This window comes from Phascolarctos cinereus, unplaced genomic scaffold (genome assembly GCF_003287225.1).
Source record: "Phascolarctos cinereus isolate Bilbo 61053 unplaced genomic scaffold, phaCin_HiC Scaffold_2;HRSCAF=192, whole genome shotgun sequence".
Lineage (NCBI taxonomy): Eukaryota > Metazoa > Chordata > Mammalia > Diprotodontia > Phascolarctidae > Phascolarctos > Phascolarctos cinereus.
Window position 1 is genome coordinate 24,015,259 of NW_027555625.1, and position 21,259 is coordinate 24,036,517.

General features: G+C 45.4%; 1 protein-coding gene across 3 annotated transcripts in view; it reads left to right on the forward strand.

The window, feature by feature from the left end:
* PAIP2B (poly(A) binding protein interacting protein 2B) overlaps nucleotides 1-19,505 on the forward strand; it is a 70,554-nt gene extending 51,049 nt beyond the window's left edge. For 2 of the 3 annotated variants that reach the window (XM_021001100.2, XM_078149261.1), the window contains exons 3-4: nucleotides 13,868-14,044; nucleotides 18,850-19,505. In XM_021001100.2, the coding sequence (XP_020856759.2) occupies nucleotides 13,868-14,044; nucleotides 18,850-19,008 (336 nt within the window). In that variant the 3' untranslated portion in view covers nucleotides 19,009-19,505. Of the gene's footprint in view, nucleotides 1-13,867; nucleotides 14,045-14,805; nucleotides 14,931-18,849 lie in introns of those variants that run through there. The other variant, XM_021001101.2, reaches the window with a different exon arrangement.
* The last annotated feature ends 1,754 nt before the right edge of the window (nucleotides 19,506-21,259 follow it).

The window sequence follows — 21,259 nt, forward strand, 5'->3', positions numbered from 1 at the left end:
GCCTTAATTCATGATCCTTCCAAGAATTTCCCCAGGAACCAAAGTCAAGCTTATGGACCTGTAGTTGGCAGACTCTGTTTTCTTTCTTTTTTTTCTTTTTTCTTGAAAATGGGGACATTTCCTGTTCCTCAGTCTTGTGGTGCTCACCTTTTCCATGATCTTTCCAGTATCCTGGACAAAGGCTCAGCAAATGCAGTTGCCATTTCTCTCACAATCAGAGGTTGTAGGATGCTCTCAGCAGCTGGGTGATGTGATTCCATCAAGAACAGCCAGGTGCTCTCCTACCATCTCCCCACTTACCTTAGGGAAGAGCTTTCTGTTCTTCATTGTTCTCCTGTTCTCTCCGATGTAAAGGTTAACGAAAACAGAATCAAGTTAAGAGTTGTCACTTGGACCTCCTCTCCGTTGTGGGTTTTCGTTGTTCGCTCTGCTCCAAGTCAAGACTTTTCCTTTCTTGGAGCTTCCTTTTTTTCCCCAATACAGTTTAAACAAACCAACCAACCTGTCTTCTTCCCTGGCACACTTTCTGCAGGGATGTGATGTATTCTGTCCTTGTCCCCTCTTATGGAATCTTGCTCCCATCTTCTCTATGGTTCTCACAAATCTCCTTTGGTTGTTGAGTTGTTCATTGGGATGCACTTACACTGGTCTCAAGACAAATCCCATTTTTCCTCCTCAATTTCCCATTGTGTTCTCAGAATTTCTTTCCCGACCATCTCCTGTCCTTCCTGAGCTGACTTACCCTAAGCAGCACTTCTTAAACCGGGTCGCAACCCCGTATGGGTCAGCTTAAGAAGTGCTGAACTAGTCACGAGTGGAAAAAGTTTGAGAAGCCCTGGTCTAAAGTACTTTATTCCCTGGTGATCCTACCTGTATTTCCTCAGAACTCTTTGACAGCTGCTTTCTGAAACCCTAGGGTACCTGTCGGACTGTACCCAGAGTTCCTGTCCTGTCCCACAAGCTCTAGGAGTACTTGGTTCCTTTCCTTCGAGGGTTCCTGTCATTACTGTGTCAGTACTCTCCACTAGTAAGAATCAGGTCCAGAATAGGGTTTTCCTTGGCTAGTTCCTCTGCCTTTCAAGGGATGAAAACATTACTGAGACTGTTCCAGAAAGTCATTAGCTGCTGTGTTCCAGTGGGTGTATGGATAGTTGAAATCCCCCTTCCCCAGGGATCTTTCCTCCGTGTGTATAATGCTCCCACTCCCCTCTTACCTGCCCTGTGACAGGTTTCATCCCGCCACCTCTCACATATACCCATGAGGTCAGCTATGTCACTGTGTGCTCTAGTTCTGTTTGTTTCCTAAATCTGGGGCATTAGTATCCAGCCATGAGCTTCTTCCACCTCTGAATGAAGGCTAAAAAGTTGAAAATGGCATTTGATTTGTACCAGGACCGAGACTGTCTCTGCCCTCCCCAAGTTTGCCATTTTTGGAGAGGAGAATGCCAGCTGCAAGGAGGAATCTGAGCCCCGAAGGAAGCTGGGCTTTCATAGGCACAGGCTTGAATTAAGGGAGCGCATGGCAAAAGCAGGAGCACAGAGGTGAGACATAGGTCTTCTCCTTGTGCCTTTGCCTGAATTATAGTGTGATCAAAAGGAAGAAGGGAGCTGGTGCTGGGAAGAGGTTGGATGGGGAGGTCCTGAAATGTTGGGCCACTGGTTTGATATTTTGTCCAAGCATTAGGGCACTGCTGAAGGTTTTTTGAATGAGAAAATAGCGTGGTCCTACCTGTACTTTAGGAGCTAGACTCTTTTGACTGCTATTGGGAGAATGAATTGGATGAGGGAGAGACTGGCAGCCAGTAGACCGTTAGAAGGCTGTTGCATTTGTCTAGGCCAGAAATGAAGAAGGCCTGAACTAAGGTGATCGTTGTATGAGGGTAGTGAAGCGGCCAGATTGTGAGATGTTGTGCAGGTAGAAACAAGGCTTTACAAGTGATTGAATTGGGGTCTGAAGGTGAGCAGAGAGTCCAGAAGGACTCTCTCATTCCAGATTGCGGTAACTCAGTCGTACTTTGTTCTCAAAGAGGACCACAGTGACATCATCTGTCTGGGTGAAGGTACAGTGTGTCCGACTGTGGCTGATCAGGCTGTTGTGAGCTCGGAAGGTCAGGCACGAATAGTTTGTGTGAACATGTGGCGTGGATTCTCTGATTTTGTGCATCTTGCATTTCTTTTGAGCTACTTCATTTCTGCTTGACTCCTAGAGCACGGTGCCCACTCTGATGTGGGCATGCCATGCTGGGTGGTCCTGTGCCAGTGTCTCCCATGTCTTACAGTCAGTTCCAGAGGTCCTTGACAGCGTCCTTGTATCGCTTTTTCTGACCACCATGTGAGTGCTCGCCCTGTGTGAGTTTTCCATAAAATAGTCTTTTGGGCAAGTTTTGCATCCGAAGGCCTGACCCGGCCTTGGGAGACGTGCCGGGACCTCCTAGGGCTGAGAGATGGCTGATGATCCAGCACGGGAAACCAGGAGAGAGCGTTGCCCAGGGAGGGAAGGAGATCCAGGAGCAAGGACAGGGACGGTCAGGTTTTAGCTTGAGCTTCCATTGATGGCCTTTGAGAGGTAATGGGGGCTCAGAACCAGGTTTTAGGGAGCCTCCAGGGAAGGGGTGGAGGAGGCGCTGAGACAGCAAGTGGAGCTGGAATTTCCCGCAGAACTTTGACTGTGACAGGGAGGAGAGATTTGGGACAAGAGCCTGAGGGTTTTTAAAAGTAAAGGCCAGGGCATATTTGTAGATAGCAGAGAAAGGGCTGATCAGTATTGAGAGTGGAAGACGTGAGAACCCAGGAATGAGCATGGCCTTTATGCTAGGCATAGATTGTTACTGACGAGTTCTGGGTCATGTACTCGTGGTGGAAGTAGGGGGCATTCACTAGTGACACTGTTAGGAATCTTGTGGGCCAGGTGGGGCATCCCTTTGTCAGAGCCTGGGGACCCGGCACATTTTAAAACTCAGGACCCAAACAGGTCATTTCTTTTTCAGGGGAGGAAAGGTGGGGGTAGTGTGAAACCAGATACAGGCAAAAAAGGATAAAGGAACAGAGCCAGCCGGGTTTAGAAGGAAAGGTTGGGGGTGTTGAAAGCCTTAGAGAAGTTTCAGGAGAACTAAGGGTGTTATCCAGAGCATCTTGTAGGAGGGAGTGAAGGTCCTCGAGGGAGCTGAGCCACTCCCAGGGAAGCTTCTCTCTTATTACCAGCCGTTTCACAGTGTCACTTCAGTTCAACAGCATCTCTGTCATTGCCATTGTGACATCTTCCTTTCTGAGGATTTTCCAAGGAGCTCCCTGACCCTTTCTTCCCCCCTTGGAAGAGTCACGGCTTTCTAAACATGGGATCTCGACCTCATATTGTCCTTGGAGACATTCCTGAATATGACTGTTCTGAACAGTACGGGTTTGTGACTGTGGCATTTTCTAGATAAGGGCAGCTAGGCAGTGCAGTGGTTAAGAGCACCTGAAGTCAGGAAGACTTATCTTCCTGAGTTCAAATCCGGCCTCAGACACTACTTGTGTGATCCTGGGCAAGTCACTTAACTCTGTTTGCCTCAGTTTCCTGGAGAAGAAATGGCAAGCCACTTCATTATCTTTGCCAGGAAAATCCCTAGTGGGGTCATAAAGAGTCAGACACTACTGAAGAACAGTTCAACATTTTCTAGATGACTACTTTGAAAAAAAAAGTATTATATTTTTTCCAATTACATGCAAAAATAGTTTTCAGCATTCATTTTTTATAACATTCTGAGTTCCAAAATTTTCTCCCTTCCCCAAGATGGCAGGCTATCTGATAGAGGTGATATGTGTGCAGTCATGTAAACATATTTCTACATTAGTCATGTTGTGAAAGAAGAAATAGAACAAAAGGGGAAAACCAAGAAAAACAAAAACAAATGAAAATAATGTTTCATAGAGGACTACTTTCAAGAATGTTGTAGAGTGGAATCTCGCTCCGGGTCAGGTTGCACTAGGTGGCCACTGGGGCCCCTTCCCACCGAGGGTCAGCGATCCTGTGACTTTTCTCCCAGGTGTTAGGTCACTTCTCCCTTGTTCCAAATGATATTAACCTTTGCCAAGAATGGGAAAGTCACTCACTGTTTATTCCCTTTTCAAGAGGTCACTCAGGTCATCTGATTGTTTTTATTTTTTTTCCCAAAAAATGTTTCTCACTGATTGACACATTTTACACTCGCACAGCTGTGCAGAGTGGGGGTTTTGTCTGAGGATACAGTTAGAAAGAGGTTCCTTGGGGTAAAGAAGGGGGAGGTAGGAAGGAGTCTATTAGAGTTTTAGATTGAAGACTCTTGAGTAGTTTACTTTTGGGGTTTTCATTTGTAAGCTGAAGATTACATTTAATCTCCAAGGACCCTTCCAGAGGAAAGAACTTCAAAGATAGGGAGGAGAATGTGGCTTCATATGTGATGAGAAGGGAAAGAGTACACCATTCCATTGGGTTTAGAAGTTTGTCCTGGGGAGATAACAAAAAACATGCTTTAAAACCCAAGTGGAACAAATTCTCCCCTTCTTTCTTGCCTTGGTTCTGAGTGGAAAGTTCTTTTTTCTTGTGTGAAGGGGTCTCTAGCTTCCGAACTGGAATGAGAGTGGGGGCACCTCATCTGTCAAGTGGGAATGATGCTTTCTGTGGGTTCCCTCTCAGGGTCGGTGGGAGGAAAGTCCTTTGCAAACCATAGAGCACTCTAGAGATCTAAGTGGTCTCAGCATTACTTGCTGCGGGACAATACTCTAGGCCAGGTAATAGGAACAGCTGATGTTTCTAGAGCCCTTGGAGGCTGGTAGAGCGCATCATCAAGATGACCAGATCCTTTTCACATCTCAGTCTATGATCCTATGATCACATCGGATCCTTACAAAGAGGAGGCAACAGCTGGTGCCGTGCGTAGCGCACCTGAAGTCAGCAAGAACTGAGTTCAAATCCAACCTCTGACAGTTCCTTGTATGACAGTGGACATCAGTCACTCATCTCAGTTTGCCTCAGTTTCCTCAGCTGAAAATGGGGATAATAGCCACTATCTCTTAGGGTTGTTATGATGGTAATTGTAAAAAGCTCTTTGCACAAGGCCTGGCGTATGGTGAGTGCTATGTAAATGCTTGTTCCCTTCCCTTCCCTTGCAGTCCCACAAGGGATATCTCTCTTTTATGGATCAGCACAGCCTGCATGAAGCTAAATGGTTTGCCCAGGGAGACCCAGCTAATAAGTGTCAGTGGCAGATTTTGAACCCTGATCCTTCCAGACTCCCAAGTTCAGTGTTTGAACCACTGTACACTGTCATTTACTTGTGAAAGCCATGGAATGAAGCCTAGCTAAGTCACCAAATGAGATGTAAGCCTGTGGAAACATTCTCTGAGGATGGCAGTGTCCTGAGGGACTGGTGAAGGACGAGGTGAGGGCCACTGAAAACAATTATCCTTAATTCAAAGTATTTTTCACTCACTCAAATAATTATCAAGTAATACATGTTTTTTGGTGACCTTTGATACCTGTAACACCGTAGGTAAGGATATCTTTTTGGAAAACATAGCTCTGAAAGCTCAGTAAGATAGGACTGAAACAGGGCTGAAAGGAAGAAAATCTGAAGCTTTCATGGCATTAAAAAACTGTGTGTTACAGAATATGCATCTTTGTGCAGCCCCCTAGAGTCTTTTGACTTTTTCAGGCCTGTTACTCATTGCATGCTGAGATTTGTGGCGTATCCTCTTTGGCAGATTGGGAATGGTTCCCAGACCATTTTTTTTTTTATCACATCAAGTGCCCCTGGAACATAAGTAAATTAAGGAGGAAGAAATCAATTTCACTTTCATATCTGTTATCAAATTAGTTTCTTCTTGGATAGACTCTTCAAGCTTTTAATATGCAGTGAATAAGAAAACATTTAAAAGAAATCAGTGACCCGCCTATTTTTAGTCTTCGAGGCTAGTCTGGTATCTAAAAGAACTGGAGTACGGTTTGTTCTTTCTTTTTTCTTTTAATGTTTTCTTTGGACTAGAGGGCGGCTGGCTGGTTTGGGAGGGTGAAGCGGAGGGCATTTTGCACAAATGACGGGGGGGTTTCTTACCCTGGTGATACGGTGATCCTCGCCTGGGATTATCTGTGCCCCATGCGGTGACAGCTGCAGATGCACACACCCCACTGCCATGCCCAGAGGCCGTGGTCATGGGGGTGCTCAGCCTGACGTGGGCAGGGGCATGGCTGGTCACAGAGCACGAATCACAGGACAGTGCTTTCGGGGCCCATAGAGAGATGCAGACTGTGGTTGTAGCAGGTAATTGGGATCAGGAGAAGCCATCAGCGGCTGTGGTCCAGGGTCATGGAGGAGACTGGAGAGTGTGACGTGAAGATGTGCGTGAAGGGCTTGAGGTTGTCTCCCAGAGCTGGCCGTGCCACTGGGGTCATGTCAGCCAATTCTGCATTTGTGTTTCCTCAGGAAGAAACAGAGATGATTCCAGCTGCAGGCCCGTGATCCTGTGACTGCTCTCACATAGCACAGAAAACAGACATCAGTGCAGTTCAGATCAAAAGTTAATGGGACGCGACCAGCAAGGGCAGGAGTCCCAGAGCTAGAGTCAGGAAAACTCAGGTTCACTTACTGCCTTGGACACTTGCCAGTTGTGGGACCCTGGCCAGTCGCTTAACCTCCGTGTGCCCCAGTTTCTGTAGTGTGCGCACATGTATGTGTACCTTAAAGTGCTGCATAAATGCCAGCTATTATCATCCTCATGCCTTCTCAGACTTTTCCTAAATACGGGTTGTGCACAAGAAATAAAGCAACTTCAGCTGCCTCCATAGTCTGGGACACCAAGAACCTTAACCAGATAGAAGGCTTATTCCTGGCCCCAGACGGGCAGATTCAGTACCCCCTCCCCCACCACTCACCAACCCATAGGTTTGCCACAAAACCTCAGTGTGTTCTCTCTCCGCTTTCTGGTGCTGCAGAAAGTCGAGTCGGGAGCTGTAGTCTCGAGGTAGCAGACTGGCAGGGATTTGTGCTGCAGCAGTGTTCAGCCAGAGACTTGAAGAAGAGAGGAAGTGTGACAGGACACCTTGTGTGGGGCTGTGTGACACTCTCCAGAGCCAAGGGAGAGAGCCCAGCGCCCAGCTGGGGCTGATTTTTTCTCCCAGAGGTCATTTGGGACAGGGACTAGGGCTGCCGAAATGTCAGTTACCCCGTGTGGGGTACAGTCCTGAAGTCCAACCCTGGGAAACTTTCATCAAAGGAGTCAGAAAGTGAACAGTAGAGGAATGTGGAGAAAACAGGTTGATCTCAGAAGGAAGAAAATTCAGTGAAGAACCTTGTGCGTAAGCAGACAAACCAACTCGGAGAATATTAACGACAGAAAGGCATATGGCCTTCAGATCAGCCAAAATAAATATTCTTATGCTGCTGGACAAGGGAAAAGGGATCAACACCTGATGAGCTGGAGGACCCTGTAGATTCCCCGGAGATTAGGGAACTGCAGTGGAATGTTCCTGAATGGTCTAAAAGAGAAATAAGAATTGTGACAGAAGAATTCATGGCCTGCGAACCAGAGGTAATTAGCAGACTAGGACTAGAAAAACTTGAATCCACTGTGGCAAGACTCACCCAAGAAACCAAAGAGAAAATACAATTGGGAATGCAAATACAGAGAAGTGTGGGACAGTCTGGAGGACGAAGCAGTAACAATCTTCATACAGGCAAGACATTTGGTCCTGACGGGATGCGTAGAAACATCTGATAGATTATAGATCTCCCGGAGGAATACGAGTCCGAAAAGCTGACTGCCACCATGCGAGAAGTAACTCAAGAACACTGCCAGGAACTTCTGAGCACAGAAAAGAAAGTGACACTTGAAAGAGCACACAGACTGCCTCCAGAAGAAAGCCTGTGCGGCAGATGCTGAAGACAGAATTAACAGGCCTGTGTGCCATGCACTGTGCTGAGCTCTGGAACACAAATCACACGAAAGGAACCGACATTCTAGCTGAGTGAGTTACTCCAGAGGCTCCGGGGGAGCAGACTTCTGAAGTGTGAGCTCTAGGGCTACGGTGACCTTCCAGGAGGAAGAAGCTTCTGTGGCACGGTGGGAAAGTCCAGAGGAGTGCACTTCTGCAAAACGGAGCCCAGCCATTCAAGTAGAAAGATGCATGGTCAGTCAGAAGATGTGTTGGAAGCTTTCCTAGAAAGAAAGCCAACCCTGAAGAGATTATCTGCTCCTCAGACACCCTAGATGCCAGAAATACAAGAATGGCAAGCAAAAACAGTGACCAAGGACGACAGCAACAAAATAACGAGAGACCGTGAAGGTCTATATGATAAGAGGGAAAGCGGAAGTTAAATACATGATGGTGGGGAAATAGGCCTGGACCGTCCTGGACCAAACCTCACAACACTCTACCGACAGATGAATTAAGAGTTTGTTTGTTTTGTGGGACTAAACTACCAAATGAGATGGCATGTAAAGAAGAGGAGGGGAGGAGGATGAGAGAGGTTAGTATGTGATGTACCCTCATTAAGTTGAAGGCTAACAGTGACGGGAAGATACTTTCTGTAGTCCCTCAGAAGCATGAGATCTTAAGGAGAATGGCAAAGAGGCAGAACGAGGGATTGAAATGGGGAAGGAAAGGGCCGGTGCTCTATCCACTGTGCCACCTAGCTGTCCCCTAGAAAAGTCCTTAAAAAATACAATTGGCCAATTGGAAAAAAAAGTACACTGAAGAAAACAAGTCCCTTAAACATACAATTGGCCTATTGGAGAAGGAAGTACAAAAACTAACAGAAGAAAACAGTCTGTTAAAAACTAGAATTGGACAAATGGAAACTAATGATTCTATGAGAGAGCAAGAATCAGTCAAAACAGAAACAAAAAAAATGAAAAAAATAAATGAAAACTTAAAATACCTCATCGGTAAAATAACTGACCTGGAAAATTGATCCAGGAGAGACAATTTAAAAATTATTGGAAAATCATGATGAAAAAAAGAGCCTGGACAGTATCTTTCAGGAAATCATAAAGGAAAACTGCCCTGAAGTCCTAGAACCAGAAGGTAAAATAACCATAGAAAGAATACACTGCTCACCACCTCAAAGAGATCTCAAATTGACAATGCCAAGGAATATAATAGCAAAATTCCAAAATTACCAGATGAAAGAAAAGGTGCTGCAAGCAGCCAGAAAGAAGCAATTTAAATATCATGGAACCACAGTCAGGATTACACAGGACCTTGGAGCTTCTACATTAAAAGACTGCAGGGCATGGAACGTGATATTCTATAAGGCAAAGGAGTTTGGACCGCAGCCAAGGATCCCTGCAAAAATGAGCACCTCACCCCTTATCATAATGCCTTGAAAGAACTGAAAATTTACAGGTTCCTAGAAGTATCTCTCAAAATAGCTGCACAAAACCCCTGAAGCTTGGGACAGTACATTCTCCACACTGGAACCAGACCCCTACCACAATAAAGAGTTTAAAACTCAAGTAATTGGCTGGGAAAATTAGCAAACTGCACAAAAAAAAGTCATACCATAGAATCTTTCTTTGATGCCAAAGAAGAACAAAACATATACAACCAGAAGAAGACAGCAAAGTCAAAGCTCCTACATCCAAAGCCTCCAAGAAAAATATGAATCAGGTCCCAGGCCATGGAAGAGCTCCAAAAGGATTTTGAGAAGCAAGTAAGAGAAGTAGAGAAAAATTGGGAAGAGAAATGAGAGTGATGCAAGAAAATCATGAAAAACAAGTCAACAGCTTGCTAAAGGAGACCCCAAAAAATACTGAAGAAAATAACACCTAAAAAATAGACTAACCCAAATGGCAAAAGAGGTCCAAAAAGCCAATGAGGAGAAGAATCTAAAAAGCAAAATTGGCCAAATGGAAAAGGAAGTCCAAAAGCTACTGAAGAAAATACTTCCTTAAAAATTAGAATGGAGCAATTGGAAGCTAGTGACTTTATGAGAAATCAAGACATTGTAAAACAAACCAAAAGAATGAAAAATAAAGACAATGTGAAATATCTCATTGGAAAGACAACTGACCTGGAAAATAGATCCAGGAGAGATAATTTATTGGACTTTCCAAAAGCCATAATCAAAAAAAGAGCCTAGACAACATCTTTCAAGAAATTTTTATCAAAGAAAACTGCTCTAGAACCAGAGGGTAAATAAGAAATGAAAGAATCCACTGATCACCTCCTGAAAGAGATCCTCAAAGGAACACTCCTAGGAATATTGTAGCCAAATTCCAGAGTTCCCAGGTCAAGGAGAAAATATTGCAAGCAGCCAGAAAGAAACAATTCAAGTACTGTGGAAACACAATCAGGATAACAAGATTTAGCAGCTTCTACATTAAGGGACCAGAGGGCTTGGAATGTAATATTCTGGAGGTCAAAGGAAATAGGATTACACCAAGAATCACCTACCCAGCAAAACTGAATATAATCCTTCAGGGGGAAAAATGGACATTCAGTGAAATAGAGGACTTTCAGGCATTCTTGATGAAAAGATCAGAGCTGAATAGAAAACTTGACTTTGAAATAAAAGACTCAAGAGAAGCATGAAAAGGTAAACAGTAAAGAGAAATCATAAGGGACTTATTAAGGTTGAACTGTTTACATTTCTACATGGAAAGATGAGATTTGTAACTCATGAGACCTTTGTCAGTATTAGGGTAGTTGGAGGGGGAAAAAATTACTGGATGGATAGATAGATAGATAGATAGATAGATAGATAGATAGATAGATAGATAGATAGATGGCACAAGGTGAGTTGAAGATGAAGGAGTGGTATCTGGAGAATAAAATTAAGGAGTGAGAGAGTATTATACTGGGAGAAGGAGAAAAGGAGAGGTGGAATGGGGTAAATTATCTCCCATAAAACAGACAAGAAAATTCTTTTACGGTAGATGGAAAGTGAGGGAAGGTGAGAGGGAATGAGTGAATCTTATTCTCATTTGGATTTGGCTTGAGGGAATGATATACACACTTAGTTGGGTATGGAAATCTATCTTACCCTACAGGAAAGTAGAGGGGGAAGGGGATAAGAGAAGGGGGGAGGCGTGATAGAAGGGAGGGCAGATTAGGGGAAGGGGTATTCAAAACGCATGCAGTTTTCGGGTGGAGGGAGGGATGAGATGGGGAGAAAATTTGGAACTCAAAATCTTGTGGAAATAAATAGAGAAAACTAAAATAAACTAATAAAATGTTTAAAAATTGAAAAAAAAAGTGGTCATGAAAGCCATCTGGCATTATTTAAAAAATAGAGAGGTAGATGAATGGAACAGACTGAGCAAGGGAAAATTAGAAACAATGAAACCCAGTAACTCAGCATTGAATAAACCAGTCAGGAAAGAGCTCCCTATTTGATGAAAACTATTGGGAAAAGTGGAAATCTATCTGGCAGAAAATAGGCTTAAAACAGTATCTCACTTACGCCATACTTCACATTATATTCTAAATGGTTATGTGACCTTGAAGATCATACCTTTTTAAAAATTAGAAGAAAAGCTGATTATATACCTGTCGCAGCTGTAAGTAGATGTATTCCTTTTTTTTTGTTTGTTTTTTGGTTTTGGGGGTTTTTTTGTGAGGCAATTGGGGTTAAGCAACTTGCCCAGGATTACACAGCTAGTAAGTGTCAGTGTCAAGTATCTGATCTAAGACCGGATTTGAACTCAGGTCTTCCTGACTGCAGGGCTGGTACTCTATCCATTGCACCACCTAGCTGTCCCTGAGTGATATATTCTTATTCAAAAAGATAAAATAGATAACTTAAATGAAAAGCTTCTACCCAAACAAAATCAGTGTACCTAGGATAAGAATGACTGGTTGAATGATCTAAAAAATCTTTAAATCAGATTTCTCTGATAAAGGGTTTAATATCCAAGTTTAAAACCTTCCTCTCTCTTTCTCATACATACATACAAATACATATATATGACCAAAAAGTGAGTCAAAGGATATAAACAAACCATTCTCAAAAGAAGAATTGCAAAATATTAACAGTATATGAAAGAATTTTCCAATTCATTAATAAGAGAAATAAAAATTTAAAAAAACTAAGGTTTTACATCACATCCTGCAAACTGGCAGACAGCAAAAGATGTAAGAGTTAATGTTGGAGAAGTTGGAGGAAGAGAGGCACACTAGTGCATTGTTGGTGGAGCTGTGGATCAGAATAGCTTTGGAAAGCTATTTGGAATTATTAAGTGAAATGACTAACATACTGCTTGAGCTATTGATTCATCTATTGGCCTTATAACCCGAGGAGGTGATTGATGAGAAGAAGATCTCCATTTATGCCAAAACACCTCAAGTAGTCCCTTTTGTTACAGCAAAGAATTGGAAACAAAGTACGTGCCCATGGGTAACAGCTCAACAAATTGTACTATGTGAATATAATGGAGTATAACATGGAATATTACCTATCATAAGAAATGAATGGGGTGAATACAGAAAAACATAGAAAGATCTATATAAATTAATGCAGAGTAAATAAGCAAAGCTAAGAAAACAATATACACCATGCTTACTTGTAAATGGGAAAAAACCCAACTAAAAACATGAAAACAAATATTGCAAAATTATACAGAATGGGTGTGGCTTGAAAAAAAATGAGCAGATGCCCCCCCCTTCTCTTTTGCGTAGGGAAGAGATCTACAAAAGGTTTTTTTAATGTATTGATCAAGGATGCTGTTTTTTTTTCTCTTTATCTTTTTTAGTCTTTAAAAATGCTATTTTTATATAGAATGGCCTTTGGGCAGGGGAGAGATTCTAGGTGAAATTATGGTGATGCAAAAAAGCAAACCAAAGATATCAATTAAAAACTCATTTAAAACAAAATAATGACTAGTTTCAAAGGTCAAAATTGTATGTCACATACTCTGCATTTAAAGGAATAATATGGTCAGATTAAGTTTTAATTTTCTGAATTTTCAGTCTTCTCTTCATCCTAGGAAGTTATAAAGTGTCTGCAAGTCAGCCAGAGGTAGAGCCATAGAAAGCAAAGGGTTTATGTATGTAGCCTGCAGACATGATACTTCATCAGTTTTGAAATAAGTGATCTTTGAAATAATTTTATACAGTTTTATACGTGTTGCCAAATTAAAGGGGCTCTTGTTTCTTTTTAGAGAAATACTCCTTAAGGAAATAGAAATGAAGATTTGTTTTAAGCATTCATGGGCTTCTTACTATTTTGACAAATGAAAAACATATGTTCTTTTTAGTAAAAGGCCAAGCATTGACCCTGAGTGCTCTTAATCGAAGGGTTTTGAGTGCACGAGTGCAGTCAGGCTGTTTCCCAGGTGAGAGGGGGTGTTGGGCAGACCAGTTGGCCCCTCTGTGTTCCTTCCCATTATAAAATCCCCCCAGAGCCCCTGTGAAGCAGCTTTGGGAAGAGGAGTCAGGGCCGTAACGTCCCGGATTGTTCTCAGTGTCCCATGATGAAGGGACCCTTGTATCATTAGGAGCAGACACTTCCATCTCCGTCTGCAGAGTTTACAGCCAATCCAGATCTTTGGAGCCCTAGTGAACCTAGAATCCAGTTGGAGCAGAAAACCCACTGTTGACTTGTTCTCCAGCCCCTGCCCAGTCGTCTCAGCCATCTTGTCCTTCTGCATGCCTGCCTGGCAGCATTTTTAAAAATTGTTGCCCTTTTCACATGTATTTCTTTGCCCGCTACTCAACAAGCTTCCCCACGTAACAAAGATTAAAAAGATAAACAGATTCAGTAAAACCAAATGTGGCTTAACCAGTAAGACGCTTCATGTCACTGTGGCGCCTGTTTTTGCCGTTCTGGGGTCCTTGTGTGTGTTGTTTGCCTGCTTCTGCATCAGTCCATAAAAGGCCTCCGGTCACTTTTCCACCCTCCCTTCCTGCTAGGTGGAGGAAGAACTGGAGGAACAAGAATTCTTGGACCGATGCTTCCAGGAGATGCTGGATGAAGAAGACCAGGACTGGTTCATTCCCTCTCGAGACTTGCCTCAAGGCATCGGGCAGCTCCAACAGCAGCTCAACGGACTTGCTGTCAGTGATGGTCACACTTCAGAAGATATCTTGGTAAGGGTCCCCGTGGGGGAGCACGGTGTCTGAGAACACCTCCAAGTTCTCTAGGCCCTCCATTGTGGGCAGAGGTGAAAGCCAGGTGTGTAGACTGCCTTCTTCCTCAGCCATCCTCCCTTCCCACTGTTCCCAGAGCCTGTCTCCTCAGTAGGGTTCTGAGTCATGTCGGAATTGGCCTGGGGGCTTGGAGAAGGGTTCAGCCTTGAACTTAGGAGCCCAAGCATATTCCACATTCTGGCGTAGGAATGGGTATTATTTAAGTGTCTGGGCCTTGTCTTTCTCGTGGTGCAGCAGTTTGGCCAGCAGGTTAGTGAGGGGTTCCAGTATTTGTTCACTTGCTAGCAGACAGCCTTCTAAAATCAGAAATGAAGGGGAAAGACTGAGCACTAAGTAACCAAGCTGGTTTAATGTCTGAATGAAAAAGCCTCAGGTTTATCTTGCGTTGGCTTTCAACTTAGCTCTTTCTGTCAGACTTAGGGCCCTTACAGTAACTTTAGAAGGCATCGTGGAGCAGATTTGGCAAGGGGGAAGGCCAACTGATGGGCTGGGGAGAAAGAGCCTGGCCTCCCACTTGTGCTACTGAGGTCTGAGTCCAGTTAGACACGTGCATGCGATGCTGTGCTCTAATCATTCAGGTCCCACTGAGAGTAAGAGAAAACAAGGGCTTTTCCCGAAGCTGCAAGAGACATTGGTGCTAGGAGTAGGTTAAAACCACTAACTTCTGGAACTTACCATTTTCTTTTGGCTCCTCATTTCAGAGCAAAAGTAACCTGAATCCTGATGCCAAGGAGTTTATTCCAGGAGTGAAGTACTGAATCTTCCCGAAACCTTTCAGGAGGACTTGTGGGGCTCTTTTTCCAGGGACAAGACTGCACAAAGAGGCGGGGGCTGGAGGGGGTGGGGGATGCTCAGGGGAGGGGAAAGGAAGGGGGGCAAACTCGACCCTGTGAATCGAGTGGCTCTAACGCAGGCAGTCTTATCTACAAGCTTCTGCGTGTCTCTTTTGTTCTGCTAGCCTGCATTTGGACACTTTGGATTTCTTTTTCCTTTTCCTTTTTTGAACATAATGGCTCCTTTTTTTCCTTTTTTTGTTTGTTTTTGTGTGAGAGGATTGCAGTCTCTCTGTCTTTCCTTTCCCTTCTATAGAGGATGTTTGTATGTGTTAAGCATCTTTTTCCAGGATTAGTGTTTAGGGAATGACCTTCCCATCCTGCAGCATACTCATCAGATTCAAGGAAAACCTGAAGAACTCCTTTACCATATCCACAGAGGAGGGAAAGGGGAGAGTGGGGAGGAGAGGTGGGCTGTGGGCATTTTTTACCATGGGGGGATTTTTTACTATGCCCTGTTGGAGCTTCCTGCCAACCCCCTTTCCTCTCTACAAAGAACTCCGTCCTCGGAGCACGGACTGAACCACTGGCTCACACTGACTGTTCTGCAGGAAGCAGTCAGTCATGAATTCTCCTTTCAAAAGCCATCATCACCGTGGTCTCAGGTCCTGTGGTGGAGCTCTTAAGCATCTGTTTATTTATAGTCACTTTCAGGCTCATTGTTTGGAAAGTAAAATAACAGTAGTGTCGGTTTGCCATCTCCTTCTCCAGTGTCCCCTGGCCCCGTCTCCTTCTGCCACTCCTCGGCTCCCTTGGTTTTTAAGATAGTGTTACCGAAGCAGTGGGGTGGCAGGTGGCACGCTGTGTTTGCAACCAGCAGCACAGGCCCAGGGAATTCCTGTGCGGGTGATTTTAACTCAGAAGTTGAACTGCACACTGTGACTTTTATAATACTTACCTCTGTTAGCATTTGGTACTGTCTTCACCTCCGCCAGCTTTCTTCTCCATAAAGGCTTTACTCACAGGGCCTTTACACAGCAGGGTAGGTGATGTCCAACGATATATTTCCAGGGCTAGTTCTCACTGTTAATGGCGGTCCTTCCTTGTGCAGTTTTGCCTACAGGCCCTTGAAGAGGACCGTCAGTGTGAGGGGAGGGGCACACTCCCCTCCCTGTCCGTTAACGTCTGGCAGGGTGTCTCAGGCCCTGCTTGTGAGCCCGTCACGTGTGTTTCCTTGGTTGTCCCTCCTCCTTATTAAAGGGGGTCTTTGTTACTACTACTCATGAGAAACTTAACCACACACTAGCTGTGGTGGTCAAGTGAAGAAGCTGGCCAAACTTCCCTTCCCTTGAGACCCAGCACTTGCTCCCACATTTGGGTGCTTCTGCAGGAGGGCAGCCAGTCAAAGCAGATGACCACTTTGGCCTAGGTGGGAGCACGTTCGAATGCCCAAGCTGTTGATGAGAAGAGCCACTTTTCTAGAAGCCCTTGATTTCTTGATGAGCCAGATTAGGGTCATTTTTTTAAACTTTGGACTGTTTCTCTTCCCTCCATAATTTACTCTGCTGTTTCTTGCCCTGTTTATTTGGGGAAAACTGTCTCCCCGTCTTGGCTGGGTGAAGGGTACCAGTCCTCCGAGAACAGGTTGCCCATTCAGAGAATACAGCAGGGGCTCCTTCCATTCCTCCCTTTGCTAGAGATGATAGCCGCCCACTTTCAGCTGTGGCCATCAGATACTCCTGTTAATGTTCCCAGATCCCAAAGGGTCAGCGAGCATGTGAAATAAGAGCTCTCCCCCTTCTCCAGGCTGCTTCGAGGGGCAGTTGTGAAAGCATTTGTTCCATTCTTGCGTCTGTGGTAGTGAGGAAGGGGATGCTGGCTTTAAGTGACCATAGTCCATTTGGAGGGGCTCTGAGAACAAATCAACCGTCCGGGTGGAAGGGCTTCGTGGGTGACCTAGAGACTGGGGGCAGGGGAGGGGAGGACAGAACAGCTGGAGGAGTCCCCTCCCAGCGTTCAGCCCTTTGGAAGCTGAAGCTCGTATTTAGAGGCCTGCTTAGAGGGCTCGGACCTAAGTGACTAATTTCAACTTCAGTATCTTTTCCTTGGAAATGGAGCCTGTGTAGTTATAGAGTCATAGATTGGAGCTGAAAGAGACCTTAGAAAGTCATTGAGTCCAACCTCTCCGTTTTACAAGTGAGGAAAGTGAGGCACAGAGCCTCAGTGATTTACCCAGGGAGTGTCTGAGGCTGGATTTGAACTCAGATCTTCCTGGCTCCAGGCCCAGCTGCTTGTCCAGTACTGGCTCTTGGTATGCACGTAACCTGGGCCATAGGCAAGCTTGGACATCCTGTGTTAGGAGGGATTATGTTTCAGGATCTGTTTAACGATTAAGATAAAATTCCTCATTAAGAGGTTTTTTTTTTAATCTTCCCTTTAAAAAAGGCTGTTTAAAATGGTAGTAGTCACCCTTTCCTTTTCAGGTTTCCCTACAGCACCAGCTGCAGACTTTGCTGATGTCTCCCAGTTCAGATCCCCATTGCCAGTGAGGACACTGAGACTCTGGAGTGTAGGGGAAGCGGCAGAGGGGAACCAGAAACGTGTGAAGGGCTTGAATCTTAGCCTCCGAGCCTTTGTAAGTAACACCCTTATTTGGGGAGGCCAAAGTAGCAGGGATCTTTCTTCATTAAGTTTGCAGTGATACCTGTATTTAGAGTTTTCGAGAAATGTCCAGCATTGTTGTGATGGCAGCAAAAAGCTGAGGTGAAGGAACTCAAGGTCAGTGCAGATGCCGGGCAGAACTGCTGTGGTTTGAATGGGATTGTTGGTTGTGTGAGAAGGAAAGTGAAGAGAGAGATGGAATGGCACCTTGTCCAGAACGGTACCGATGTTCTACATGTAAGAACATCAGATGGGGATGTAGCACAGACAGGCCCTGGCTAATGGGCTTCTTAAGATGTGGTGTGTCGGAGCCCTGAAGAGAGTGTGATGAATTGCTGGGAAGGTCAGTGAGTGGGTTGAGAACTGATTCCCAATAAAGGGTAAGAGAGATTGACCAGCCTGGAAGGGATAGTTAGATCTTGAGGTCTCAATGACTTTGTGCCATCTCCTCACCTCCTGGGTGCGCCATGTTAGTAATTTGGAGAGGTAGGCAGAAGCAGAAGCAAGAAAGGGTCCCTAGCTATAGACATACTTTTTAGTTTGCGCTGGCTGACATCCTCCTGCTTCTCTCTGCAAATCTCACAGGAATGGCCAGTTTTGGCGGCTTGTGGAAACCTGTCCACTGCACCCTCTACTGTCACAGACTAGAGTTACAGTACCAGACAACAGTCTGGTAACAAGTTTGGGGGAGGGGAGAAACATATACATACATATATGTATGTATGTATGTATTTCCCATCCCTCCTTGCTAAGGGAGTTGGACCTGGGAGAAGGAAATGGTATCTTCCATTTCCCATTAGCTCTTTGGTTTTCTCTTCTACCCCTGCCCGTCTTGCGCAGGAGGCTGAGCACACTGCCTTATGGGTTTCCCAGCTCAGATGCTTATTCCGGGAGGCAGAGAATAGAGAAGCCCTTGAGGTCTTCCTATGTCACCAAGCATGCTCATTTCTCCGATTAGCTGTTCCCGTGCTGGTCACCTCCACTTGGAAAATGGAAGCACTGGCACAAGCAGAAACTTTGGTTATTTAAAGCTATAAAAATATGGAGTTTACTGTAGCTGATACTAAATGATAACTGTGCCCTGTCTGAGAATTCAGAACCCTTCATGTTTGCTGCTCTTGAGAGGATACTTCATCACAAACATAAAGCACACCTTGGCTTTCAGCCGCCATTGCCACGCAGCTAGCTGCCTCAAGAAGAGCCATAGGAACGGTCAGGAAGTGGCCCAGACCTGGCTGCCTCCCAAGGAACGACCCTTCAGAGCCAGCTTCACTTCATACGGAACTTCTGTGTTTGTTTTTTAAATGACAGATTTTGCTTCTCATTGGAAAGCTCGGATCCCATCTAGCCGCTGGGCAAACAGCCCTGGAGACTTCCAAGGCATGTAACGATGGAATAAATTCTGGAGTAACAAGTGGACAGAGCTTGAAAGCGCCCAAGTTAAGAAATCTCTCCAAACTAGCTTTCTAATGAACATGGTGACCTCTCTCCATAGACCATGCCGCCTTTGTTTGTTGGGGAGGGGGAGGGAAAGGAAAGAAGGATCTCTGGAGGGTTGGAAGGGATGGGCCTGAGGAAGTAGGAGCTCCAGCAGGAAGGGAGGCGTGTACCAAGGGTGTCTAGACTGCCTTTTGGAGCTGCAGCTGCTGGAATTGGCCCTTGGTCACCTCTTGTCCCTGTGGCCCCCTGGGGGTGGGGGTGGGGGGGAGACCTTCGGGCTTGGCTCTTGGCAGTTCATACCTTGCAGAAATATCAAAAAGCACTTTGGTGAAGCACATGCTACACGGTGGTTGGGTGAAGAGCTTCTGTCTACGATATTTTGTTGGGAGAGGGAGAACAGGAGTTTAAAATTGAATTTTTTTTTCATAAAAATGTCAAAAATGGGGAAAAAAGTTACCTTTTCTGAACTTTGCTATTCAAACCAAATGGCAGCTCTTGAAAATTTCAATAAAATGAGAAGGCAATGATCGGCTGTGGTAGTCAGTCCTTGTGTGTGGTTCCTTCCTACATCAACCTCGATGACATTGGGTTCTGCAGTGCAGACTAAGGACTCCCCCCACCTTCTTGTCTCCACAGCTTTCTGGCCTAAGGACCCCTACTTCACTGTGTGAATATGCTTTCCTGTTCAGAAGACTGGGGTATATGGCACAAAAGTTAAGACCCTACTCTGTGCAGCCCTGTGCAAAAGTTAGAATAGTTATGGTTCCTGCCTCCCAAGGAGATCACTGTCTGCTGAGAAGGATGCCAACTTACTTTTCCATCCTTACTGATCCGCTGCCCCCATCCCGTGCTCTGTGCTCCGGGCATCCTGGGCTTTTTGGGCATTTCTCAGATAATACTCCATCGCAATCCCTTTGTCAAACATGGTGTCCCCTGCCCCCCAAGCCTCAATGCCCCCTTTCCTCACCTTTACCTCTTAGAGTCCCTTGTTTCCTTCCAAACTCAGCTCAGGCACCACTCTCTACCTGAAGCTTTCCTGGCCCATTCCCCCATCGCCCAGATTACCTCATATTTTGTGCACTTGGGTGGGCACATCTCCAGAATGAGAAGTGTTTCTGCATAGGAAGGGCCCATTTCATTTCACCAGAGCCTGGCACAGAGTACCAACAACACTTGTGATTGCTTAATAAATGGGGAAGCAGGTGAGCCTGGCTCACTCCAAGTGAGGAGGGGTCAGTGGCTGCCTAGCTGGGCAAAAAACCTAGCCACTGGCACCTGTGAAATAGCCAAGGGCAGAGGGAGAATAGGGAGAAAGCATCAGAGGCATGTCCCCACCTCCCCCAGTCCTGGGAGTGGGTTGTATCCCACTGAAGAGCCCTAGGCTCGAAGAACTCAAGAGAGCTGGGTTCAAATCGCAGTGCTGACACTTGCCAGATATGTGGCCCAGGGAAGGTTCATCTCGCTTCTCTGTGCCTTAGTTGCCCTATGTAAAATGAGGATGGTTAAGAACAGCTATCCTTTACATAGTGGCTTTATGGATCACAGAATGCTTTAGGGACAGTGTCTCACTGGATCCTTAAGACCCAGTGAGGTCAGGATCCATAGTTTCTGGTGGGGAGACCAATTTAACCAATAGTGAATTTCCCATGGTCGCACAACTAGTCGGAGACAAACCTAGGTCTTGCCTGCCTCCATATCCAGAAGTCTGTCCCCTGTGGTGGTTCCGTTCCTCAGTCTGCCACCGAGCAGCAGTCTGACTCAGGGCAGATCCCTTCATACCTCTGTGTCCTGACGTGTCCAGTGGGAAGAATCCTGTCTTCCCTGCCTTCCTCAAGGAGGTGTGATGAGGAAAGGGCTTTAGCAACTCTTGTAAAAGATTGCCCTCATCTAGAAGTCCTGTGTCCTTGGCCCTATCATGTCCCTCTGTGCTCAGGAAGTTCCCGTGGCTTCCTGTGGCCTCGAGGAACAGCCTGTCTTTCCATACTTGGGCCCTATCCCCTTTGCCTGAGTTCCCTGAGGCCGTGATGGCTTCGTTTTAGTCTGTGTTCTCAGTGCTTCATAGCTGATAGCTCATAACTGTGGGCTGCTTGTTGGTGAGCTGATGCTCTGTGGGCCAGTCAGACTGGCCCTGAGGCACCTCACATGCCATTCCCTCTTCCCACGGAGCTCAGCCTGTCCTCCAAGGCGGGAATGTGCCTCCTCATTTAGCCCTTCCAAGCTCAGGCCACTGGCCACCAGCCTATCTATATTGTGAGTGGACTTCTATGTGGATGTGATACCA